Genomic DNA, 20,315 nt, shown 5'->3' on the forward strand with positions numbered 1-20,315 from the left:
AAATATGTCCTTGTACGGTCATCTATTATGTAAGTACAAACTGTTTAAAATGTAATTATGTTAAGTAATACTTGTAAATAGAGTTCTTAACATTCATATAAGTGCATGTAAGATGTTCATAAGTACGCTAAAACCATCTTTGCTGTTACATTGTCCACATCAAATACTTACTAGAAATACTTCCTATAAATATATCTACAGTGAGAAGTACTTATCAAAAATACATTTTATACAACATCAACTTTCCTCAGATTAACATGAAAACTTAATTTAAAAAGTCTGACCTTTGTATCCAAAGTAATTTTCACCAGGCAGAAAAAATATAGGCATGCTACCTATTAATGTGCAGACTGTTTCTTTGGAAACATGACTGAATGAATGTTTAAAGATGTGTGGCAACTTGAAGAACAAAATGAATCCAGAAAGTTTCTCAAGCAATATACATGCTTTATTTGTATATTTAGGATTACACATGAAAGAAGGATTAACATTCAATCAACGGAAAGGAGAAGCCACAGATAACATTAAAGTCACGTGCATCTCTAGTAGAAAGCCACACATTATTTTTTACATCGAAAATTTCACCAACCAACCAAGTTTGTTGAAGTGGAATTTCAAGACACATCGCATTACAACTAAAATTTAAAAGAAAGTCACAATAAACTGAACTTTTTAAAGGAGTAGGAGAGACATTTCAGATATGGTTTACTTAATTCAAGTAGAACACATATTTGACAAAATCTGAACTTCTCCAATAGCATCTGAAAATACTTACAGCGACTAATACCCAAGTATTGAAGTCAACATGACCAATAAATTTAAGGCTATTTATTCCTCTTTAATAAATTTAAAGGATAAATATATTAAAGTGTATGGCTTTAAACTACTCACAGAATCTTACAAAATGTTCCTTTACAAAAATGTGGCAATAACTGAAGTTTGAGATAAAATAAAAGCAGTGAACTTCCATGTTGTCATGTCAAGAAACTATATTCTTGTTTAAGTTTGGGTGCCATATATCTTCTGCACAGAACTGAAAAAATTACTTCTATTGTTTCAAGAGTATGCAGCCTACTACAAGAAACAGAAAGTTTTTAGATTTGAAGCCTTGTACAAAGACAATCTACCCAAATGGTCCATAAGAGTGACTGTAGAAAAGGTATGCAGGCAGAGCGCAGTCTCTGGAAGATTATGACTGGATTTCCAGACTTCCATCTTGACAACTCACGAAGAAAATCAGCCTACATCAACTGCAAGTTTTAGAGAAATAAGTCTTGAAAATACTCATCAAACTCCTCTTCCCTGTAACAAGAACAAAAAATAAAAGTCAGACAGTTCTGCTTTGGATTTGTACCTAGGAGATAATCTTTGTATGAAAAAGCTTTAGCAAACTTCTGATTAGAATTGCAGAAGATATAGATAATTTTGACTTACTCCCTACTTTCCAATACCCTTCACCTTTCCCTGTGTGAGCTGACTCTTGGGACCTGCTGCTAAGATAATTAATGGTATAGTAGGGGGTAAGGCAGCAGTGGTATGATAGTGGCTTAACAAAGGTTTTCCTCAAGAGCTGCGTATGTCTCCTCTTTAAAAACACAATTTTAAGTTCACTACACAGAAAGAGATTTGACATAACCTTTTATGTCTGAATAATTGAAACATTTGGGACATCTCTGCCTTTGCAGTTCTCAATGGACACCATACGTTTCAGAAGCTGCACGTCCACTATTTCAAACTAACCGTGACTTTTCATCTGCCTCTCGTAGAGGACCTTTCCAAAAGTCAGCTTCTGAAGGACCATCTTCTGCATTGCTGTTATCAGAATCTGTTGAAAAATTTAAAATGCTTATGAAATAAATTTTAAATTATTTTATCTTTTTTTAATAAGATGGTATATTGCTAGAAGCAATGTTTAATAGCAACCATGAGAATAAACAGAACACTTAACTTTGCATAAAGTGAAAATGAAAATGTTTTGCAATGTTAATCAATGTAGCATCAAAAAGATTCTTAGGTATCATGAACTAATGTTTTGGTTAAACAGTAACAACAATCATCAAAACACTGATCTTGACACAACAGCAACATAGCATTTTTTTTCTTAAAATTAAATAACCACAAACTCAAAATTACAATTCATTTTCCATTTATGATAGTAATCAATTACCTTACTGAAATGATAGTTCTTATCAATGGTGACTTATCAGTGAAAGTGTAAGAAAATATGGATTGCTGCGTAACTCTTTCAAATTAGTACACGGGGTGACAACTCATATCAGAAACCACCCCCTCTCAATCTTCCAGTAAGTTTCCTGATAAAACAAAGACTTTGTGCATGGTCTCAAGTCATTAGAAAACTGCTTCAGGTCTTCCTGTATCTAACTGGGAAAGCCTAGGGGGTGAGAACATTCTTAAAAAAGTAGAGTAGAGAAATCAGTGAAAACAGTCAATCACTTCTAGACAGTCTGCAGCAAGAACTGGCATGACCAGGACATGGGGCCTGTTTCACCAAAAAAGAAACTGGAGACTGCAATCACTGAGATACAGAAACAACCAATGTCCAAGGAGTCACTGAATGCATCCACCTGCAACAAGTAGGTCTCTGAGGTACTACAGGTGGTAGCTGGAAAAGACATTAATTAAAGCCTAGGATTTATTTAATTTTTTTTTTTTTTGAGCAGAGTACACATCAGTATAATTCCCTGAAGGAAAATGTAGCAGTTTTTGTATCAGAAAAGTACTATCTTTACACAGTATAGACTACACAGCATGAAATTATTAACAATGTACCTATTTTTACACCCTCTACTCTTTTTTAGAACAGCCTGACCTCTCATTCTTTTGATTATTTCCATTCTGTTATCTGCCCACATTTTTATTTTTTGATTAAACTATTTCCTTCTTGAAATTCCCTACACTTGTTCTCCAATATATGTAAGTAATTCATTCAAACCTTCCTATTTCTGTTTCAGACAGCATTCTTATCTTATAAAATATTAAAACAGCTAATAAAACGAAGATCAATGACAACTGCCTATGAAATTATACACCTTATTACAAAAACATAAAGGATATTCTTAATCTTTATCAGAATTACCTGAATCATCTGAAGAAACCTGATCTGTAAAGAAAAATAGAAAAAAAACCAGTCAGCTTCTCTTGGTTTTATCCGTTATCTTAAGTTGTATACAAAGATATTTTTATCACAATATATTACTCTAAACACGTGCACACACCACATTCAAAGAGAGCAAGCAAACACTGAAATAAAAGGATTTATTTTGCATGAGTGCACAGGTCATCAGTTTGAGCCTAATTATGTCAACCCAAGATCTGTGGTGTAAAAAAGGTTATCTAACATTTTCAAAATGCTTTCAACCCAAAAGCCTCATGGAATGAAATACTTCACAACCCTTTCTAGCATGCAAAATCCAATGCTTGGACAAACTTCCCTTGCAGTGCATACTTTTCAAAAGGCTGTCCTTCTCTGTTAAAGATAAGAAATTTATCTTTTTTCTGCATCTAGGAAATTTTACCTAGGAAATTTACGTTTCTGACTACCTGTGTTACAGTCCAGGAAGTTACATAACTGTATGTATAACTAAATGTATTTATCTATATTTATACATAATTATATGTTTACATCTATGCAGCTATAGCAAAACTAAGGTTCAACTGACCTGAGTATTTTAATAATTGAAGTTTTAAAGTTTCAATTTACCTTTATGGGTCTTTTTCTTGGACTTCTTTTTTGCTGAACGAGATAATTTTGTCTTCTTACTTTTTGGCTCTTTAGAGCTCTGTACAGCTGTGCCTCTTTTCTTGCGTGATTTGACTTCTTTCCTCCTTTAAAAGAGATGAATGTACACCTTCTCTATTATATGTACTTCTAATGCAACAGTAAATCTGAAGTATTTAATTCAGTCAAACAGTTGTCATTTTTTCAGACATATACCAGTAGTTAAACTGAAAAAAAATGATTCAGTTAAAAAGAAAAGTGCTATAGAAACACAAGATAAGAAAAATAATCAATCACCAGGCTGAAGTTAAGCAAATGAAACTTCTGTGGTGGTAGGGATGGAATTCTTCCAGTCTGAGGGGTTCTGTGCTGTCATTACCATGGTATCTTAACGCTTAACAGTGGCTTTATAAGAACCCCAGAATATTTATGCTATTTCAGGATAAATGAAGCTCATAATCATCTCACTGAAGTTTTGCCCCAAGGTGCTGTTCATCATAATTGCAACTTATCAATAATTCAGTCCCCATTATTTTCAAAATATTTCATTACCGGTGATGGAAGTTTAGTTTGTGGGAACATTCTGGACATAGTCCTGAAATAGAGAAAAAGAGAATGCTGCAGCCAAGAATTTGATAAACATAATTAACAAAACTACAAAACTAGACCTAGATCTTTCAATATCAGTAGCTTTTCCTTCAAAACACTAGTTACAATGTAATTGCAGCCAGGATTGAAAAAATACATGATGAAAGTCTTCAGTACAATCCCAGACTTTATACTAAATGTGAAGGAAGATCACAAGTTTAGCACTGGCAACTCTTCATTAAAGAAGTATCAGCGCTTATCATGTACAGGCATCCCATTTATGGATCCTTGTGGACAGATCAAATTGTTCTGCAATTATACTGAAGACCTGTAAGTCTCTTAGAGCTTTGTCAGAGACCAAGTGTTCCCACATGGATTGTCCTGTGCACAAAAGGAAAAAAACCCCCACTATTCACTCATTTTACACAAAGTAACTGTATAAACTGTGCTGAGTTTAAAATCTGATGAACATATCATAATGTACACAATACTGAATTAGAGAATCCCAGTCGAGATGTAAGAATTGAAAAGAAAATTATTTAAAGAGCGAACTTTTGTAAGAAAACACAAATATTTGAAATAAAATCAATAGAGCTAAAAGTATGCAAGAAGTTGTCTGGTCCAAAGCCCTAAGGACTTCTAAGCCAAGAAACTGAACGAGCAATGACTGCCGAAATTCTCCTTGCAATGCAGTATTGTCCATTAAAACTAGAAATGCTTCTATATGAAACAGCTTACAGCCAATTATTCTAATTTTATGACATGCCAATTATACAGAATCAAGTGCTCAACCTGTAACAACATAGTCATATATAATGATAACAGCTGTTCTCCCTAAATCAAGAGCATCATATGACCATCTATGATTAACAAAATGATCTCCTATTCAGCATTTGCCATGAATTCATATTATTATCATTGGGTCTCACTCAATAGCATTCAAAGTACAAGATACTTGTCTTCTCTCAAGTGTACAAATCCTTGAAGGGCTGACTTACTCAATTTCACAAGTGCATTCCTCTTTTCGCCATGTTCAACATAACCAAAATTCACCTCCCAGCTCTTCAGGCCTTCTTCCTCATCACAGTGTTTATTCCCACAGGAAAACTGACCTGTAAAGAGTCAAAACCAGCAAACCGTGGTTCAATGATTAACATTAATAGATTTGGGGTTGTTATTTCCGGTTCTGCTCAGTTTTTGCTTTTTGTTCTCCGTTTCTTTCAAATAAAAAAAACCCACAAATCTAAAAATAACATCTAGATTAAGGAAACAATAACAGGGAACAACAAAGCAATCAATCATACTTGTCCAATATTGCCTATTTGCAAAGAAAAAAACATAACTGTGTTTTGAAATGTATGGATGAAGGTGTGTACATTATGAAATAATGAGTCTAATAGTGAACTCAGAAAAAATGAGTGTCACTAGGATACATCCTATATACCCTAAATTACTTACTTAGCAGAGGATGGATCAGAAGTTGTGATTCAGACATGTATCTTTAACGACATCAAACCATTCAAAGTATCATGTTCATACAATATGAAGATGCCTACATGTTTTTACATAACTAGTGTACCTGATACAATTTGTATTCTAGTGACTATCCATAAATACCTTCGTTTTAAGAAAAGGAAATCCAACTTTGTCAGAAATGCTACATCAGCTTGAAAATCTTCCTTTGGTTCATTATGTGAAAAGCAACACTGATTTTAAAACAAATTTGCACATAATCAATTTTGTTTACACCACTGAAGTCCCAATATTGGAGTAATAAAGATACATGTATTCCCTTTGCAGAAGACTGATTCGTATGCAGAGCAGGCAGAAAGGATGTGTATTAATAGGCTCACAAGCAGGACTGTTGGTGAACGATTAACCTCAGAAGATTCTGCCTAAGCGGCTAACTAATGGATTGGCAGTGTCCTCAGATACTTCAGTTCTGTAATGAAACACCACTTGGAATGCAAACATTTGAAGTAAAAAAACCCCCAAAACTCTCATTAAAAAGCAGGTTTCAAATTAATACACATTAAGGTATTAATACACATGTAAGGTATGCCTATCAGTACCCTGTGTCACAGCAATCTGCTATATGACCTTTCAAAACACTTATGGCAAAGAGTGGAAAGAAAAGAAGCCAATGAAATAATTTGGCATTCACAATTAGTAATACAAGTGACACCTCTTCTTTCACTTCTCCTAGCTCTTCTTCTTCATGACCAGGCAAAGACAGCCATCAAATGCAAAGCCATCAAATGTGAGTACTCCATTCCTGCGTTCCCTTGTTACCACCCCCAAACGTTAGCACAGCGCGCCGGCAGTGGTTCTCATCGCCACTATACAGACACAGCTCCATCAGCACATACAATAAGTACATACAATGCTAATGCTAATTATCAGACAGGTAGGAATCGATGTGTTATTACATTTCATTAAAGCAATTTATATGGCTGATTTATATTTTAAAATAGCATAAAAGACCCACAGCTTTTTTTAAAGGTTTGGAACCACACTCGGAGAGTGCGTCCGACACCCCCGAGAGGGTTGGGTTCTCGCACCCCCCAGTGGTGAAAGAGAGGATTTATCCACTCTTCTATTCCAGTTGCTCACTTTTCATTAGGATTCCATTAAAAAGCTTGAAATATGTAATTCTGCACTTTCTCCCACATTTTAAAATATGGAATACCACATTTTACAAAGCTATAAATTTTTTTCCTCACGAAGACATAAAAATAATTTACTTCTCGTTTACTTTAATTATCTTGTTAAAGTATTCAATAAAGCATGTAATTGTATCAAATGTAACTATCCATTAATATAATCTGTAGTGCTGAATGCAACACATGACTGCAACTACCTTTAGAGGCTTAATCTTTACAGTTTAAAAAACCCCACCATTAATGTTCACACTTTCTGCTGTGAAATACTTAATTTTTTAAAGATCATAAATGCATTTCTAACTTTTTGAAATATATTACAATAGAGGTGTTTACAGAACACAGCTGTTTATTAAACTGTAACCGAGTGATATTGATCAACAGTACAACTCCATGCAATTTCCTGGCATGTGACTTCTGAAAACCACATGTATATGGGGATCCGCCCCCAGGAACAGCAATACCTCATTCACCTCCTTTTCTTGCTTTTGCAGCAAGTTGAAGAAGCCCAAGCACCTCAGCCATGGAACAAGGACCACTGTGCAAAGTCCCAGTAACACACTGGTAAGACTTCACACCCAGAATTAAGCTACTGATTTAGAGACAGGATTGGGAGACATGATAACCATTCCTACTGAAGCTTTCAAAACCAATTTAGCCTAAAATAGGTACCACACAAGAAACTTTAATTTAAAAGTTAACGTTTTCCACAACAGCACTGTAGAAACTGTTAATCAATAAATTATTTCCTGAGGAGGACTACTGAGAGATTTCAATTACAGGTATCAAAGGCTAATGAGGTAGCAAAACTACTGGAGAAAAAGCATCTAAAAAGCCCATCCATTAAATTCTACATCTACACCAAATGCATTATGGTGGTGTTCATTACAAAACTGACCTTGTGAAAATAAACTATATGCTCCTTTAATTTTAATATGTGCAGATGAGTGTGCAGTCTAAACCTATGTGGCATAAAACAGCAAAGCTGGAAGACAAGTCAATTTATTGTACATTATAAACTTACCTGATAAACTCACCTGGACTGATAAACTTACCAGTACTGTCAAATATTATCACACAAAATTATTTCAAAAAGCAAGAGAAGCATCAGGAAGAAATGTAATATAAAATGAAAGACAGCATTACCTTTTCCTGAAATTACTTCTTTCTCATGTCGCCATCTAAATCCAAACTGTTAAGAACCAAAATTGAGTTGTGAATAGTCAACATATTAAGCAATGTAAAGAGTAATTTCAGTTGATTGATGTCCTGCACATGGTTCATGCATTTAATTCTGGTCAAGAAAATTTAATTTTTTCTCTTTTAATTAAAAATGTCTCTTTGCCTCTGCTCACTAGAGTGGTATTTTATTTATAAAAATACTTGGAATATTTTTATTTTTACAGAAAGTCCTCCATGCTGAAAAACAATTACAGAAGCAAACATATTAACATTTCCAAGTGGAAGACAAGTTGGCCTAGAAATCTGGAAATAAAACCAAAAGAATAGAATTTATTTTATTTATTGACCAGGTGTCAAACAGATTTTATTTCTTAGCAAATAGGAGACAGTTCCAATCTGTTAAGCTACAAAACAAAGTACAGAGACAGCAAATAAGAATTTCTCTAGGAAAATAAGACAACAAAGGGAACTTTTCCAATCCAGTGCATACCAAATAAAACTTAAATGCAGAACACCCTCCTGTGCTGCACTGCAAAGCTGACATTAGAACTGAACTATCTGACAATACAGTCATTTATCAGCCTCAAAGTTTGCAGACAAGATGCACTGAAGGTTTAAAGAGAACCTTGACCTAGAAAATTCTTCTCTAGGGAAAATGTAAGGAATAACAGACCCATCACAAGCAAGAGCTGTCAGAACACTCTTCCACTGTCTCTTAGTAGTGTCACACCAGAGGTTCACACTGGCATTTCTGATTAAAGGAAACACCAGTGAAGACCAAGCCAGACTGGTGGTAGGTGAAGTGGCCACAGAACAAGGAGGATGAGTAGGTCTCCAGCTCTGGATGTGAGAGCACCTGTGAATCTCTAGGGATGAGAGCAGGGGAGTCCCAGCCGTGTGTGTGTGTGTGTGTGTGTGCATGTGTGTGTCTGCACAGCCATGTGTGTGAGTGAGTAAAACAGTCTGGACCAGCAACTGGAATGTGGCTGTGGCCTTTCGGGTTTGTTTGTCTTGGGGCTTTTTACTGTCTTCTCCTGAGCTTCAGTCTTTGAGAAGGTGGTTCTGCTTATTTTTTGGATTCTCAAAATAGACTCTCCCATGAAACTGCCCCTTACCATTTATCCAGTCCTTCACAAAACAATGGTTTACTTCAGAACTAAAGAGATCTGAGCTGCAATCTCTATGCAGAGATCTTTAGAAAAATTACCTGACTAGAAGATTGTGGCTAGGAGCGGAACATTTACAGCTGTGAAAAGACAGATGAGCACATACGTGCAAGTCTCAATCTGTGCAATATATATATTTAAAACATCACAGAAAACTGACCTCCAACTTCGCTTTGACAGCAACTAGCACACTATAGAATCACAGAGTCAAAGAACAGCCCAGGTTGGAAGGCACCTCAACAGACTACCAGGTTCAACCTTCCATGGGGAAGGGAGCCCAGATGAGATTATCTATCACCCTGGGCAACTGCATCTGAAAAACCTCCAGCAATGGGGATTCCACTGTGCCACTGGGGAGGTTGTTCCAGCAACCAAATGTTCTCACTATAAAAAATTTCTTTCTTATATCAAGATGAAGCATCAACATGTAAAGCATCAACAACTATCATGCAAAAGGCTGACTAGCTGAGAAGCTTATTATCTACCCTGCACCTCTCATAGCACCAGCACTGCAAAACAGAAGGCAGGGGGGCTAAAGATATCCAACTTCCAGTTTCTGGAAATTCAGAAAAAAATTAAGGCAGGAAAAATCTGAAAGCACAGACTGTATTCCATCAGTACGAACGGGATGAGCAGCTTATTTAAGACTTTGAAGAAAAAAGCCTGCTTTGAAATCCTTCTGTACCAAACATAGGCATGGATAAATCAGTCATTGAGAAAAATCTCATTTTTTTTTCTGTTTTTCTAAGAATATCTAACAAAGGACTTTCATATGATCAGAACGTATTTGAGGAAAGAAAGCATAAATATTTTACAAATTGCATGACACAGCAGTTATGCTGACATGGCAATTCCAAAAATATAGGTAATAACTTAGGAGCATAAATGGGAACTGAGAGTGACCTCAAAGTTAGGACAGACACACTTGAAGTCTGACAGGGAAATACTGTTCACACAACACAACACAAAAAGAAAAAAAAAAAAAGAATCTGGGGCAAAACAGTTTCCCACAAAAGACAGCAAACATATGGAAACTTGGCACAGTAGTGAGAGAAACAAAATCTGTAAGCATGCTCGAGGGAAATCAGCTGGGGGGATATGAAATAGCTACAGAAAAATAAAATCAAATTTACTCAAAAAAAGGAGGGAAGGCATCTTCAGCATTTTAGTTTTTGTTAATTTTAATTAAATTTTTGCATTTTACTGTCCCAATTGTCTTTAGATGACTGCCATATTTTCTTCCTAATAGAGCTAAGCCCAGTCTTTGCAAATATTTACCAGTGAATGTAATTTTCAATACCATAAATAGTCTAGAAGAACTATATAGGCTGGGTTACTATGTGCTAAGAACACCAAGATGCATCTGAGTTCAGCACCAGTCTTTGGAAAATCACAATAGAAGATTAGTGTGTATTCTTTCACTAAGAAGTTAGTCAGCCAAAAACTCAGAAAAAAAAAAAGGCTGTTCCGTTTAAGAAGAAAACCTGGTGCTGGAATTGGGCTGTTTCTCTTAAGAAATTCTATTTATTTACAAGGCACATACAAATCCTGCTTCCACAAACAGAAAAGAACAACTAGCAAAAGATGCTGTTTTAGAATAGACTTTTCCAAAATTGTTTCTGCCAGCATTCAAGTACAAAACTCTTTTAGACTTTTTTTTAACAGTAACATTCCATGGGTTTTTAAGCCTCATCTACTGCGCCTCTCCGAGCAACCTCTCTAGCCTTCTTTCTTTAACCCCTTTGCACTTTCTGCCTTTCACACACAATGTACCTCTTCATAAAACATCATCTGACAGAAATGTTCCTATTCCCACAGAAGCACATTTTTGAGGCAGTAACAATGCTTGGATTCAAACTGCTGCTGCTTATTAAGTGACTCGACAAATTCTCACAACTCCCTTTCTATGGGAGGGGTACTAACATTCTGGTTTTACAACATATCCACAATCATAAGGCAATTTTTAAAAAGGGTATACTTCAAAACCCAAGATTATTTACACTAATGAAAGATACCTTATTCTCTTTGTATCTGCTGAGATCTGCTATACAGTATTCTTTGTACAATTTATCATAATACTTCTTTGCAAGCCTCTTCTCCCTAAAACAAAAAAGTATTATTTTTTATTAAATGCAGAAGACAACACATTTCACTTTATATTGTAATGACATTAGCAAGACAAAGACAAGTTGTTCCATCAAAAGAACATAAGTTGTAGACCTAGAAATACAACAGATACACGCTCATTAAATTAAGGAGTAATTCCCATAAAACAGGAAAAATAAAATAAATCCACAGTACATACTAAACAGTATTTTTTCAAACTCTGCTTTCTTCAGAGTTTTTGAACAGTCGTTTGGATCTCAGAGAATCACTATTATTTATTAGTTCTTTCTGTCATCAATTCATGTTGGCATTTGAGCAATACTACAATATGAAAGATCTTCTAATGGTCTTTCATTTTCTAATGCATCAAAGATCAAAGAATGATCACTAAGTATGCACAGTAATTCTTAATTAGTAGGGGAAATAACAAATTTAGTACAAGTGATCTAAAAATAACATATCCTATAATAGTTTCAGGTACCAATTCATGTCTGCTTCATCTTCTTCATTCCACAGGAATCTATGGTTTTCTCTAATAACATCAAGATCCGTCTTGTCATTTGCTCTATAAAAGGACACACCTTTTTTAAGTACAATGTAACATTAAAATGAAAATCCATCAAATAATCATTTGGTAAGCATCAATATTTTACAGTTCTGATCTCTACCTCACAGCATAAAGGAATACATAGCTATGAAATAAAACTATCAAAAATGTATTCCCTGGCATACCTGTTCACAAATAAAAAAACTCATGGTGGAAAACAGCCACTGAAATTGTGGATGACTTGACCCTGTCTGAAAACACTTTTTATACTCTTTGTTGAAGACAGTGATGTTAAAAGGCAGTTATAGATAGCTCTAAAGAAGTTATCATTATTCTGGACAATGGATGGCAATTCTGCACATTTCAGAGGTATTTCAGACTGTTATTTTGAAGGTACTGACAGATATTTCTCAATGTACCCTCCATTAATGATCACCTGTCATCTTTCCTTTTACATAACAAAACAAGAGTAATTCAGCTCATGGTAAGCTCTTCTCTAAAAATATGGAAACAAAATGAAACGAGGCAATTTTGTGTTTGGGTATTTCCAATTACTGTAGTTACCATTTGTGACCAAAACAATTAGTAATTTGATACACAGCTACATCATCTCTGCCCCCAAAGCTATAATATACACTTATTCCCTTTACATAACAGGAGAGCTTTGGGGTCAGGAGGGGAAAGTTTGCTAATGGTTCTCACCCAGATCGTCGGAAATCCTCTATTTTGCCGCCATAGTATAAAATGTAGTCATGCACAAACTTTTTATGCCTTTCATACTGAATAAAGCAATTAAGGATTGTTTCAGAACTTATTTCCTTTTACCATAGCTTAAAACCAAAAAAACCCCAACCTAAATGTTTTTAATAAGAGAAAGACTTTTCTTCTCACAAACAGTTCAGTAATTTCAAAAAAAAAGGAGTGGAATTAATGCAACCCAAATAGCAACTTTTACTTAATAACCTCTCATAGAAGCTAATTTCCAAATACAGGAATTCAAGGCAATTTCATCTTTAAAACCTCATTCATCATTTATAAAACTGTCTTTCTCTATCAAAGATGTTCTGTATGCATATACACAGAAACTTGGTTAATTTTTTCAGCTGTGATTTAAACAACAGCTTCTTTGTACTGCAGTTTTGGTTTAAAACAGGTTTGTGCTCTTCTATTATAAAAACAGTCTGGCTACTAAAATGAAGTAATTTGTTACATTTTTACCAGCAACATATAAATAAAAGTTGTATGATTTGGTTTGGAAATGAAAATCATGGAAAAATATTAAATGCTTCTTAGAACATTTTGGCCTCAGAAACATAATTTGAAACACATTTTGTACCATAATTTGAGCCGAATGTGTAATAACTTATTCAGAAAGTGTCTTCACAAATAAAAACTTTATATGGCTTCTTAGAAAGGTTTTCAATTAACTTTTATCTCAACAGCAAAAAGAAGCTCCTCTGAAGAATCACTCAGTATCTGGTGCGCCACTGTCACTTGATGTGATAACTGAGAAATCCCAGTATTTTACCATAATGGATAACCTGTGCTCCATCTTCAAACTTGAAAAATGAAACAGAAGGATACAGCATCCATTGATATCAGGTGAAATCTTCTTTTTCTTGCTTCTTCCCTGTTAATAACAAACATGTTTCAGTGAAAACTATCTTTCCATTAGGAGGAAAATGTTTCACAAAAGCAATATGTAAAAGATACCTATCACATTCTTCAGCTGCAAATCGTCTGTGGACCACACTGCCTTGTTTTGCTTTCTGGAATGGCTTTATCAGAAGGGCATCCTCCTCTATTCTAAAAGTAGGTGGGAAAAAGGAAGAAAAGATAGTCAAAAACTTTTTATAAGCAATAAAATTTTCATATGCCAAACTTTGCACTATCTTGAGTAACAGAAACTGTTATATTGCTATTTTCTACAAGAATAAAATGAAACTTCAGAACCAAAGCCAGCTTGGACTTCACCTCATTAGCAGAACCAAATCAGAAAGGCATTTGCTTCCAGTAGGCATTTAGAGGCAATTGCTTAAACCAGCAATTTTTAATATTTGTTTTTATTAATATTATCACTATAGAACTGCAATGAAAAAACCTGGAAGATTCCTCAGTTTCACTCTGACATCGAAAGTCCTTTACAAATCTCAGCTACACAGCAAAGTAGGAACAGGAAGGACAGTGCACTCACTGAATGAGTGATTGGCAGTAACCATATTCCACCCTTTCATGCCAATGTCTCAACACCTCATTAAACAGTTCTGCCTCTTGTAGTGCAATCACAAGAATCACAAATTTAAAAGTCAATTACCATGTTGTGAACTGTACTTGTCAGTAGGCAGCTAAAATTACTGTTAGAGTTCAACAATAATAAAAATAAAAATATATACATTTTAGCTAGTAAATTTAGTTTTTACTAAATTTAGTAGATTTCATTCATGAACTTAGGTGAAGAAGAGATTTTTCCATAACTATCAGTGGGCAGAAAGAATGGAAATCAGAAACCTGAAGAAAGCAAGCCAGGGAATTTGTTTCTAGCTATGGAATATAGGACTCTGGAAACTTAGGGTATAATTTACTCAAAAGCACAAAATTCCCATAAGGAGGCTCTATAAAACAGCAATTTGGAGAGAATTTAAGACAGCTATTTTCCTTACAGTGAAAATAAAGACCATGATAGAGCAAGAAAAGGAACCCACATAAGAGCCCTACTGGGAATCAGCAGTGGTGTGCCAGAACAAGGATAATGATGGTATTTTTGAAAGGCTCCTGATGGTTAGTTAATATTCCACCTAGAAAGTGGAATGGTAGAATGCGCAATGGCATTTAAAGAAAATGAAATCCGAACAAAACCAGTCACTATTTTAATGGAGAACAGCTATATCTATAAAATATATGAAATAGCACAATGGCTACTATTCCAAAGATTAAAACATGATTTTTTTTTTCCCAGAATGCAATCAGACACTACAAAACTCATTCTTTCAATTCTTCTATGAAGGAAAAATACGCAAGAGTCCTAGGAAAGTTTCCAGAAAGTCCTCTTAAATAAAGTCCAATAAAAGAGCAAGGGAGAGACAGGAAAAAGTAAGGAAAGTATCCGCAAAATGTAGGCCAAATGTTAAGTATGGTGCAGAAAGTGTCAAGGAATTAAAATATAAAAGCAAAATAAATACATAAATAAATACAAATCTTTACAATACAGTAAGATCAGACTACAAAATTCCAGGTCACTAACTGTGCAAACCACTGCAAGTATTGGCCAAGGTCATCTCAAATAAGAGATGTGCAAGTACATTTCAAGGATTCATCACAACACAATTTAGCGATTCCCAGGTCTCACCACAAATTAAAGAAGTAGCATCAGTTCTCCACTTTATATCTCTATGTGCTTTATATCTACAAAGCCTGCTACCACTTGGCCTGTTTTGCCTTGCTCTCCTAGCAGTTCCATTTGTCCTGATGGATCACAGTGGTGTGAACAGTGCTGCCAAAACCCAGCAGTGGATACTAATGCTTAGAAAAACAAAACACTCTGCTCCAAGAACTGAGGGGCAAATATACACCAGATGGAGATGGCAGAACAGATCTTAATCAGCTGCCCCTAGGAGATTACAAGCTTTGGCAAGCTGGAGGTGAGGAGATGCAGAAATCAAAGAGATTGATTTTTTAAAAACCATTTCAACACCAGACCTTACATACAACAGCATCATCTTCTATGCACACTAAGAGGCCATTTGTACAAAATACATAATGCAAAGTGTTAATTCTGTACTACATTACCTTTTAGTCTTTTGCAGAGACTTCTCTCCACTCTCCTCATCACTAAAATCAGAATCATAGCCTCCATGGCCATGTGCCTGAAAATAATAGACCAGTCAATATATCTGCTAATGTAATATGGATATGGCATAATTACAAATCAGTACTGTCCATCATGCATAAATAAAAGAGAGAAAGACAGAGAGCAAGAGAACAAGCGCAAGTTCTCACATGTGTAAGGCAAACAAAATTCCACAGACAATGGAATTTTGTCTGTGGAATATTCCATATAATACAGGGCAAAGAAAGATCACTTTATAAAATAGATCACCTTGTAAATAATTTATATGCACATGTCCTCATATTTAATCTTCACATAGATGCAGAAAACTACAAGTATGATAAATACCTTGAGTTTTTGTTTTCTGAACAATGTTCCTTACATAAGAGAAAGGTGAATATTTTCCCAAGGAGTTAGTCTTTAAGGGGGCTGGAGGACAGCAAGTGATATTCCCACATTATAAATGAAGAAAAATGGGAATAAAAGTTTCTTGGGCTGTGATATAGCATTTTAGATCATAAGATCTTACACTGGTAGCTGGAAATCTGATTGAAAGAATAACTACAATATAAAACAACAATATGCTTGCAGGAATGTATCACCTCATCAGCACAACATTCCTACCAGAAAATGAAACCTTTTCCACACACTTTGGGACTACAATGTCAAATTAACCCACATAAGAAAACCAAAATATCCATATCATAATGCTTTCAAATGACCAAGCACTGACTGATGCCCAGATCTATCACCTCCATTTTTCAAGGCACAGTTCCATGTTCAATTCCTTCAGAAGAAGCAATGGCTTAAGTACATCCCATCTCCTCTCCCTCACTCCTACTCTGGTACCTTCCTTCCAAGTGCTCAGTTACAGTTGTGAAAGTACACATGAACCAGATCAAACAACTCATCCAAGTTACACAGGAACCTATGCAAAAAAAGATTCTTTTAACCCAGGTAAGTTTCCCTACAGCTCATCCCGAGTCCCCACAACCTACACCAGCCAGCTGAAGGGGCACCACAAGGAGAGAGCAGCCAGAGATGGGAACTGCATAAACCAGCACCGACTCCAAACAAGCTTTTACACAACTGAGGTAAAAACAAGAGGGATGGTTATTAATTTATCTACATGTGGAAAGGTTCAGCACACACTACCTAAGTATCTTGCTAAGTGAGACTGGGGGTAAGAAAAGACAATGGGTTAGAAAACAAGCACATTTGATTGAGCTGATTCTTACATTGCCTACAATCATATTCCTCCTCAGCCAAAAAGCTGAGAAAAACAAAACCTGAAAAAAACTCCTGAGGATGATTTTGATGAGGTGCCTTCTCTTGATGCAAATGCCTCGCAGAAATGCCATGCTGAAGAGTCAGCTGTATCCTCTACTGACACCAACACCTGGTCTGTATCGTGCACAGTATGTAAAACACTATCTTCTCAAACTGACAGTGAAGAACTGTTTTTAAGATTTTTTTAAATTTATTGTTGTTATTATTATTAAAAATTATTATTATTATTAATAATAAAAATACTGTAATGTTCCTCCCGCTCTTCTGGATGCTTCTGAAGAACACGTAACTCTCCTATACATATATATTTGAGCAAAAGCAAATCAGAACCTTTTTCTGAACTGCTTTCTGTTTCCCAGGAGACATAAAAATTGTCCATTACTAAACAAAACAGAAACAAACAAAAAACCCAAACAACCCCCCCAAAGCAAAACAAAACCCCAAACCAAACAAACAAGTGCAGCAGATGTCTGCTATAAATGGTCCTCATGCACTAGCAAAAAAGCAGCAACGATGTAGTCTCATAGCTAGCTGGTTCTAGTAGCCGGCATGTCACTACTTTTGTTAATGAAGCTTATGTGGTCTTTAGAAAAGTCTGAGCACTCTATGAGTATGCATCAAATATATTTATACTTGGCCTATAAATTTAAAAAATATCATGCTAATCCGGGCATGTTTTAAATGGCATTAGCAATGCTTCCCAAATGAACATCAAGACCTTCCTTCACACGCAAATGGGAAGAAAGTCCCAGCCAACACCATGAGCATGAAAGCATTAGACAGATGAAGTACTGAAACAGGCAAGAAGAGGAAAGCTCAAATGAAAGGAGATTTTCACAAAGCCGTTGCCCTTGGATGATGTACCCCAGGAAAGAAGCAGACATCCTCAGTAATCAGCTCTCAGGTGATTCTGGGAATGATTCACATAAAAAGAAAAAAAGATGCAAGAAAAGCTGCTCCAACAGAGTCATACTGCAGGGCTCTCAGAAGTTGATGACTGCCTTTTGTAAAGCTGACTGGGAATATAAAGCAGGTATGACTAAGGACTAGGCTGCTCTTCCAACAGGAAAGCTCTTCACAGCTTCAGACATTCCTCTGAATCACTACAATACCTCAGAGATAAATTCAGAATGAAAAAGAACACAACTCATGTCTGATGTCCTGACACTTCTAGATCACTCCTCCATTGAAGGCAACAGCAGGATGGATAGGTACTGCACTGGTGCAGTGCTGGACCACACTGGAGAGACTGGGACTAAATGATTTCTAACCCAACACCTTAGGATGATAGCACCTTAGGATGGTGACCTGACTTTTGGTAAAACATACCTAGTTCATTTCATGAACTCCATCAAAGAATCTCATCCGTAAATGAATCTTGCCATTTTGGAAGGACAATGTGAACAGACACCTACCTAATACCATAAAATTTTATGGCAGATTTCTCCCCTTCTGCACACACCAAAAAAAGCCAGACAACATTCCCAAATAAGGAAAATGTGTTTAATATTTAACTGTAGCAAAAGAGGAGCAGATATCAAAGCTTTGTGCCCAACCTAGAAGATTTAGACATGGACATGCAAAACCATCAACAAAATTTAAAATAACTACTTTCTCTATTTAATAAACCCTTAAATATAAACTTTGCTTTGATGTAATTTGTCAGATTCAGAATGCTTCTAGTAAATTATTAATACAAATACCAAGTATTTTATCAAAACATGAACCTGAAAACTATGTAACTTAAATGGTACAGTGTATTTTGCTGTTGCACCAACTTTGAATTTTTTATTCCCAAAGAACAAAACAAACTGAAACCATGAAATTAAAACAAGTGCAAATATGCTTTGGGGTACATTTAGCTCACACTTAAGTAATCCAAACATCTTGGATTATTTAATAATGCAACAACTGGAGACAGAACAAAGTCCACTTAACTCTGGGCTCCTAAAACCCCCACAAAACACTGTAAATGTATGAACGTTGCACGTAACTGACCTCAGACTGACATAACGACTCTTGATGTCAATACAGGACACTACAAACTGCCCAGCACTGCATTTACAGCACTTATTTGCATCCAGAGAAGGCACCTCCTTTAAGCCTCTCCAATGGAGTAAACACACACTGGTGAAATGGACACATCACAGTTCATGTTGACTCCCGACCACAACATGTGCCTGAACACAAGATGACAGTCAAAAAGAAGAAAAAAAGGCAAAGTTGTCCCATGAAATATTTCCAATGTGTGGCTCCTGACTTCGGGCCTAGTCTTGCCACTGCCCTCATAATCATCACTCCCATCCTTCCCTTTATCTGCCCAGCACAAAGGTCTGTGGTCATGTCTGCTCACAGCCCAGATGTGGCCCAGAACAGGCCCTAGTGCTCGTTTTTAGTACTGACTATTTGGGGAGGGTCTGAAGGAAGCCCAGGATCTATAACAGGACTTGAGGAGCCATCCTGGATGGATAAAAGGATGCTGTGTGGAAAGTCAGAATGCTTCACTGCAACATGCTCCTCTCACCTTGATGTTGTCTATGAAGCTTTGCCACTCCCACTTGGGGGAAAAAACCTGAAAATAAGTACAACTAGCTTCAAACCTATTCTTCCTTGTAAAACTAATTACAAGGAGTGCCTGCATATACTGTATAGTGAACGGCCCTAACAATGGGAAAACGCACTCACAAGATACTGCCCCTTTATTATAGCTATGAGAGAAAAAGTAGGAGTAAAAGGTAGGTCACAGCAGACCATGACATCGAGGAGTACTGGGGAGCTCCACGGAGAAACCGAACACCGGCCGCTGTGGGTCGCACGCAGCTTCTGAAGCCATTCTTTCTCACTTGCTTTCCCCCAAGTGGCCCAGCGCTGTCCCTGCCCGCCTGACCCGTCCTCCGTCGCCGGAGCGGGGCACAGGCGCGACCCCCGGCTGCCCGCCCGTCGCCCGGGGAGGGCGGCTCGGCCCTTCCCCGCGCGGGCACCGCCGGGCCCCTCCACCCGCCCCGGTCCCGCCGCCATGGAGGCCGCGGCCTCCGCCGGGCCTGTCCCCGCCCGTCTCTGCCAGGCCCCCTCCGTCCCTCCCTCCCGGCCCCACTCACGGCCGCGGAGAGGCGCAGCTGGTTGGGCTCCATGGCCGCGGCGCGGCGAGGGCCGCCTCCGCCGCCCGGCCCTGCTCCCAGCCCCGGCGCTGCTCTGGGGACCGCTCCCGGAA

General features: G+C 36.8%; 1 protein-coding gene across 2 annotated transcripts; it reads right to left on the minus strand.

Moving 5' to 3' along the window:
- Positions 1 to 426: 426 nt before the first annotated feature.
- On the minus strand, positions 427 to 20,285 carry LOC116446992 (protein FRA10AC1). Of its 2 annotated transcripts, none has more exons than XM_032115473.1 (14): positions 20,203 to 20,285; positions 15,775 to 15,851; positions 13,702 to 13,794; positions 13,573 to 13,618; positions 12,691 to 12,767; positions 11,923 to 12,006; positions 11,351 to 11,435; positions 8,134 to 8,179; positions 5,326 to 5,439; positions 4,292 to 4,334; positions 3,722 to 3,846; positions 3,098 to 3,121; positions 1,741 to 1,825; positions 427 to 1,302 (listed from the first exon to the last, which is right to left on the minus strand). In XM_032115473.1, the coding sequence occupies exons 1-14, from the start codon at positions 20,233 to 20,235 to the stop codon at positions 1,260 to 1,262; spliced, it is 975 nt and encodes a 324-aa protein (XP_031971364.1). In that variant the 5' UTR covers positions 20,236 to 20,285; the 3' UTR covers positions 427 to 1,259. The 2 variants fall into 2 exon arrangements, with proteins under 2 accessions (XP_031971364.1, XP_031971363.1); XM_032115472.1 differs by lacking the exon at positions 20,203 to 20,285 and adding an exon at positions 19,629 to 19,983.
- Positions 20,286 to 20,315: the final 30 nt, after the last annotated feature.

This window comes from Corvus moneduloides, chromosome 8, assembly GCF_009650955.1.
Source record: "Corvus moneduloides isolate bCorMon1 chromosome 8, bCorMon1.pri, whole genome shotgun sequence".
NCBI classification, from domain to species: domain Eukaryota; kingdom Metazoa; phylum Chordata; class Aves; order Passeriformes; family Corvidae; genus Corvus; species Corvus moneduloides.

What these genes read in the sequence shown, in the direction of transcription:
- LOC116446992 (XM_032115472.1), bottom strand. Translation starts at nt 19,745, where the DNA reads ATGCAGGCACTCCTTGTAATTAGTTTTACAAGGAAGAATAGGTTTGAA. An exon ending in GCAGATACAAAGAGAATAAG is followed by an intron (nt 8,180 to 11,350) that starts GTATCTTTCATT and finishes GGTTCTTAACAG; the next exon opens with TTTGGATTTAGATGGCGACA. An exon ending in GAATGCACTTGTGAAATTGA is followed by an intron (nt 4,335 to 5,325) that starts GTAAGTCAGCCC and finishes TCTCTATTTCAG; the next exon opens with GACTATGTCCAGAATGTTCC.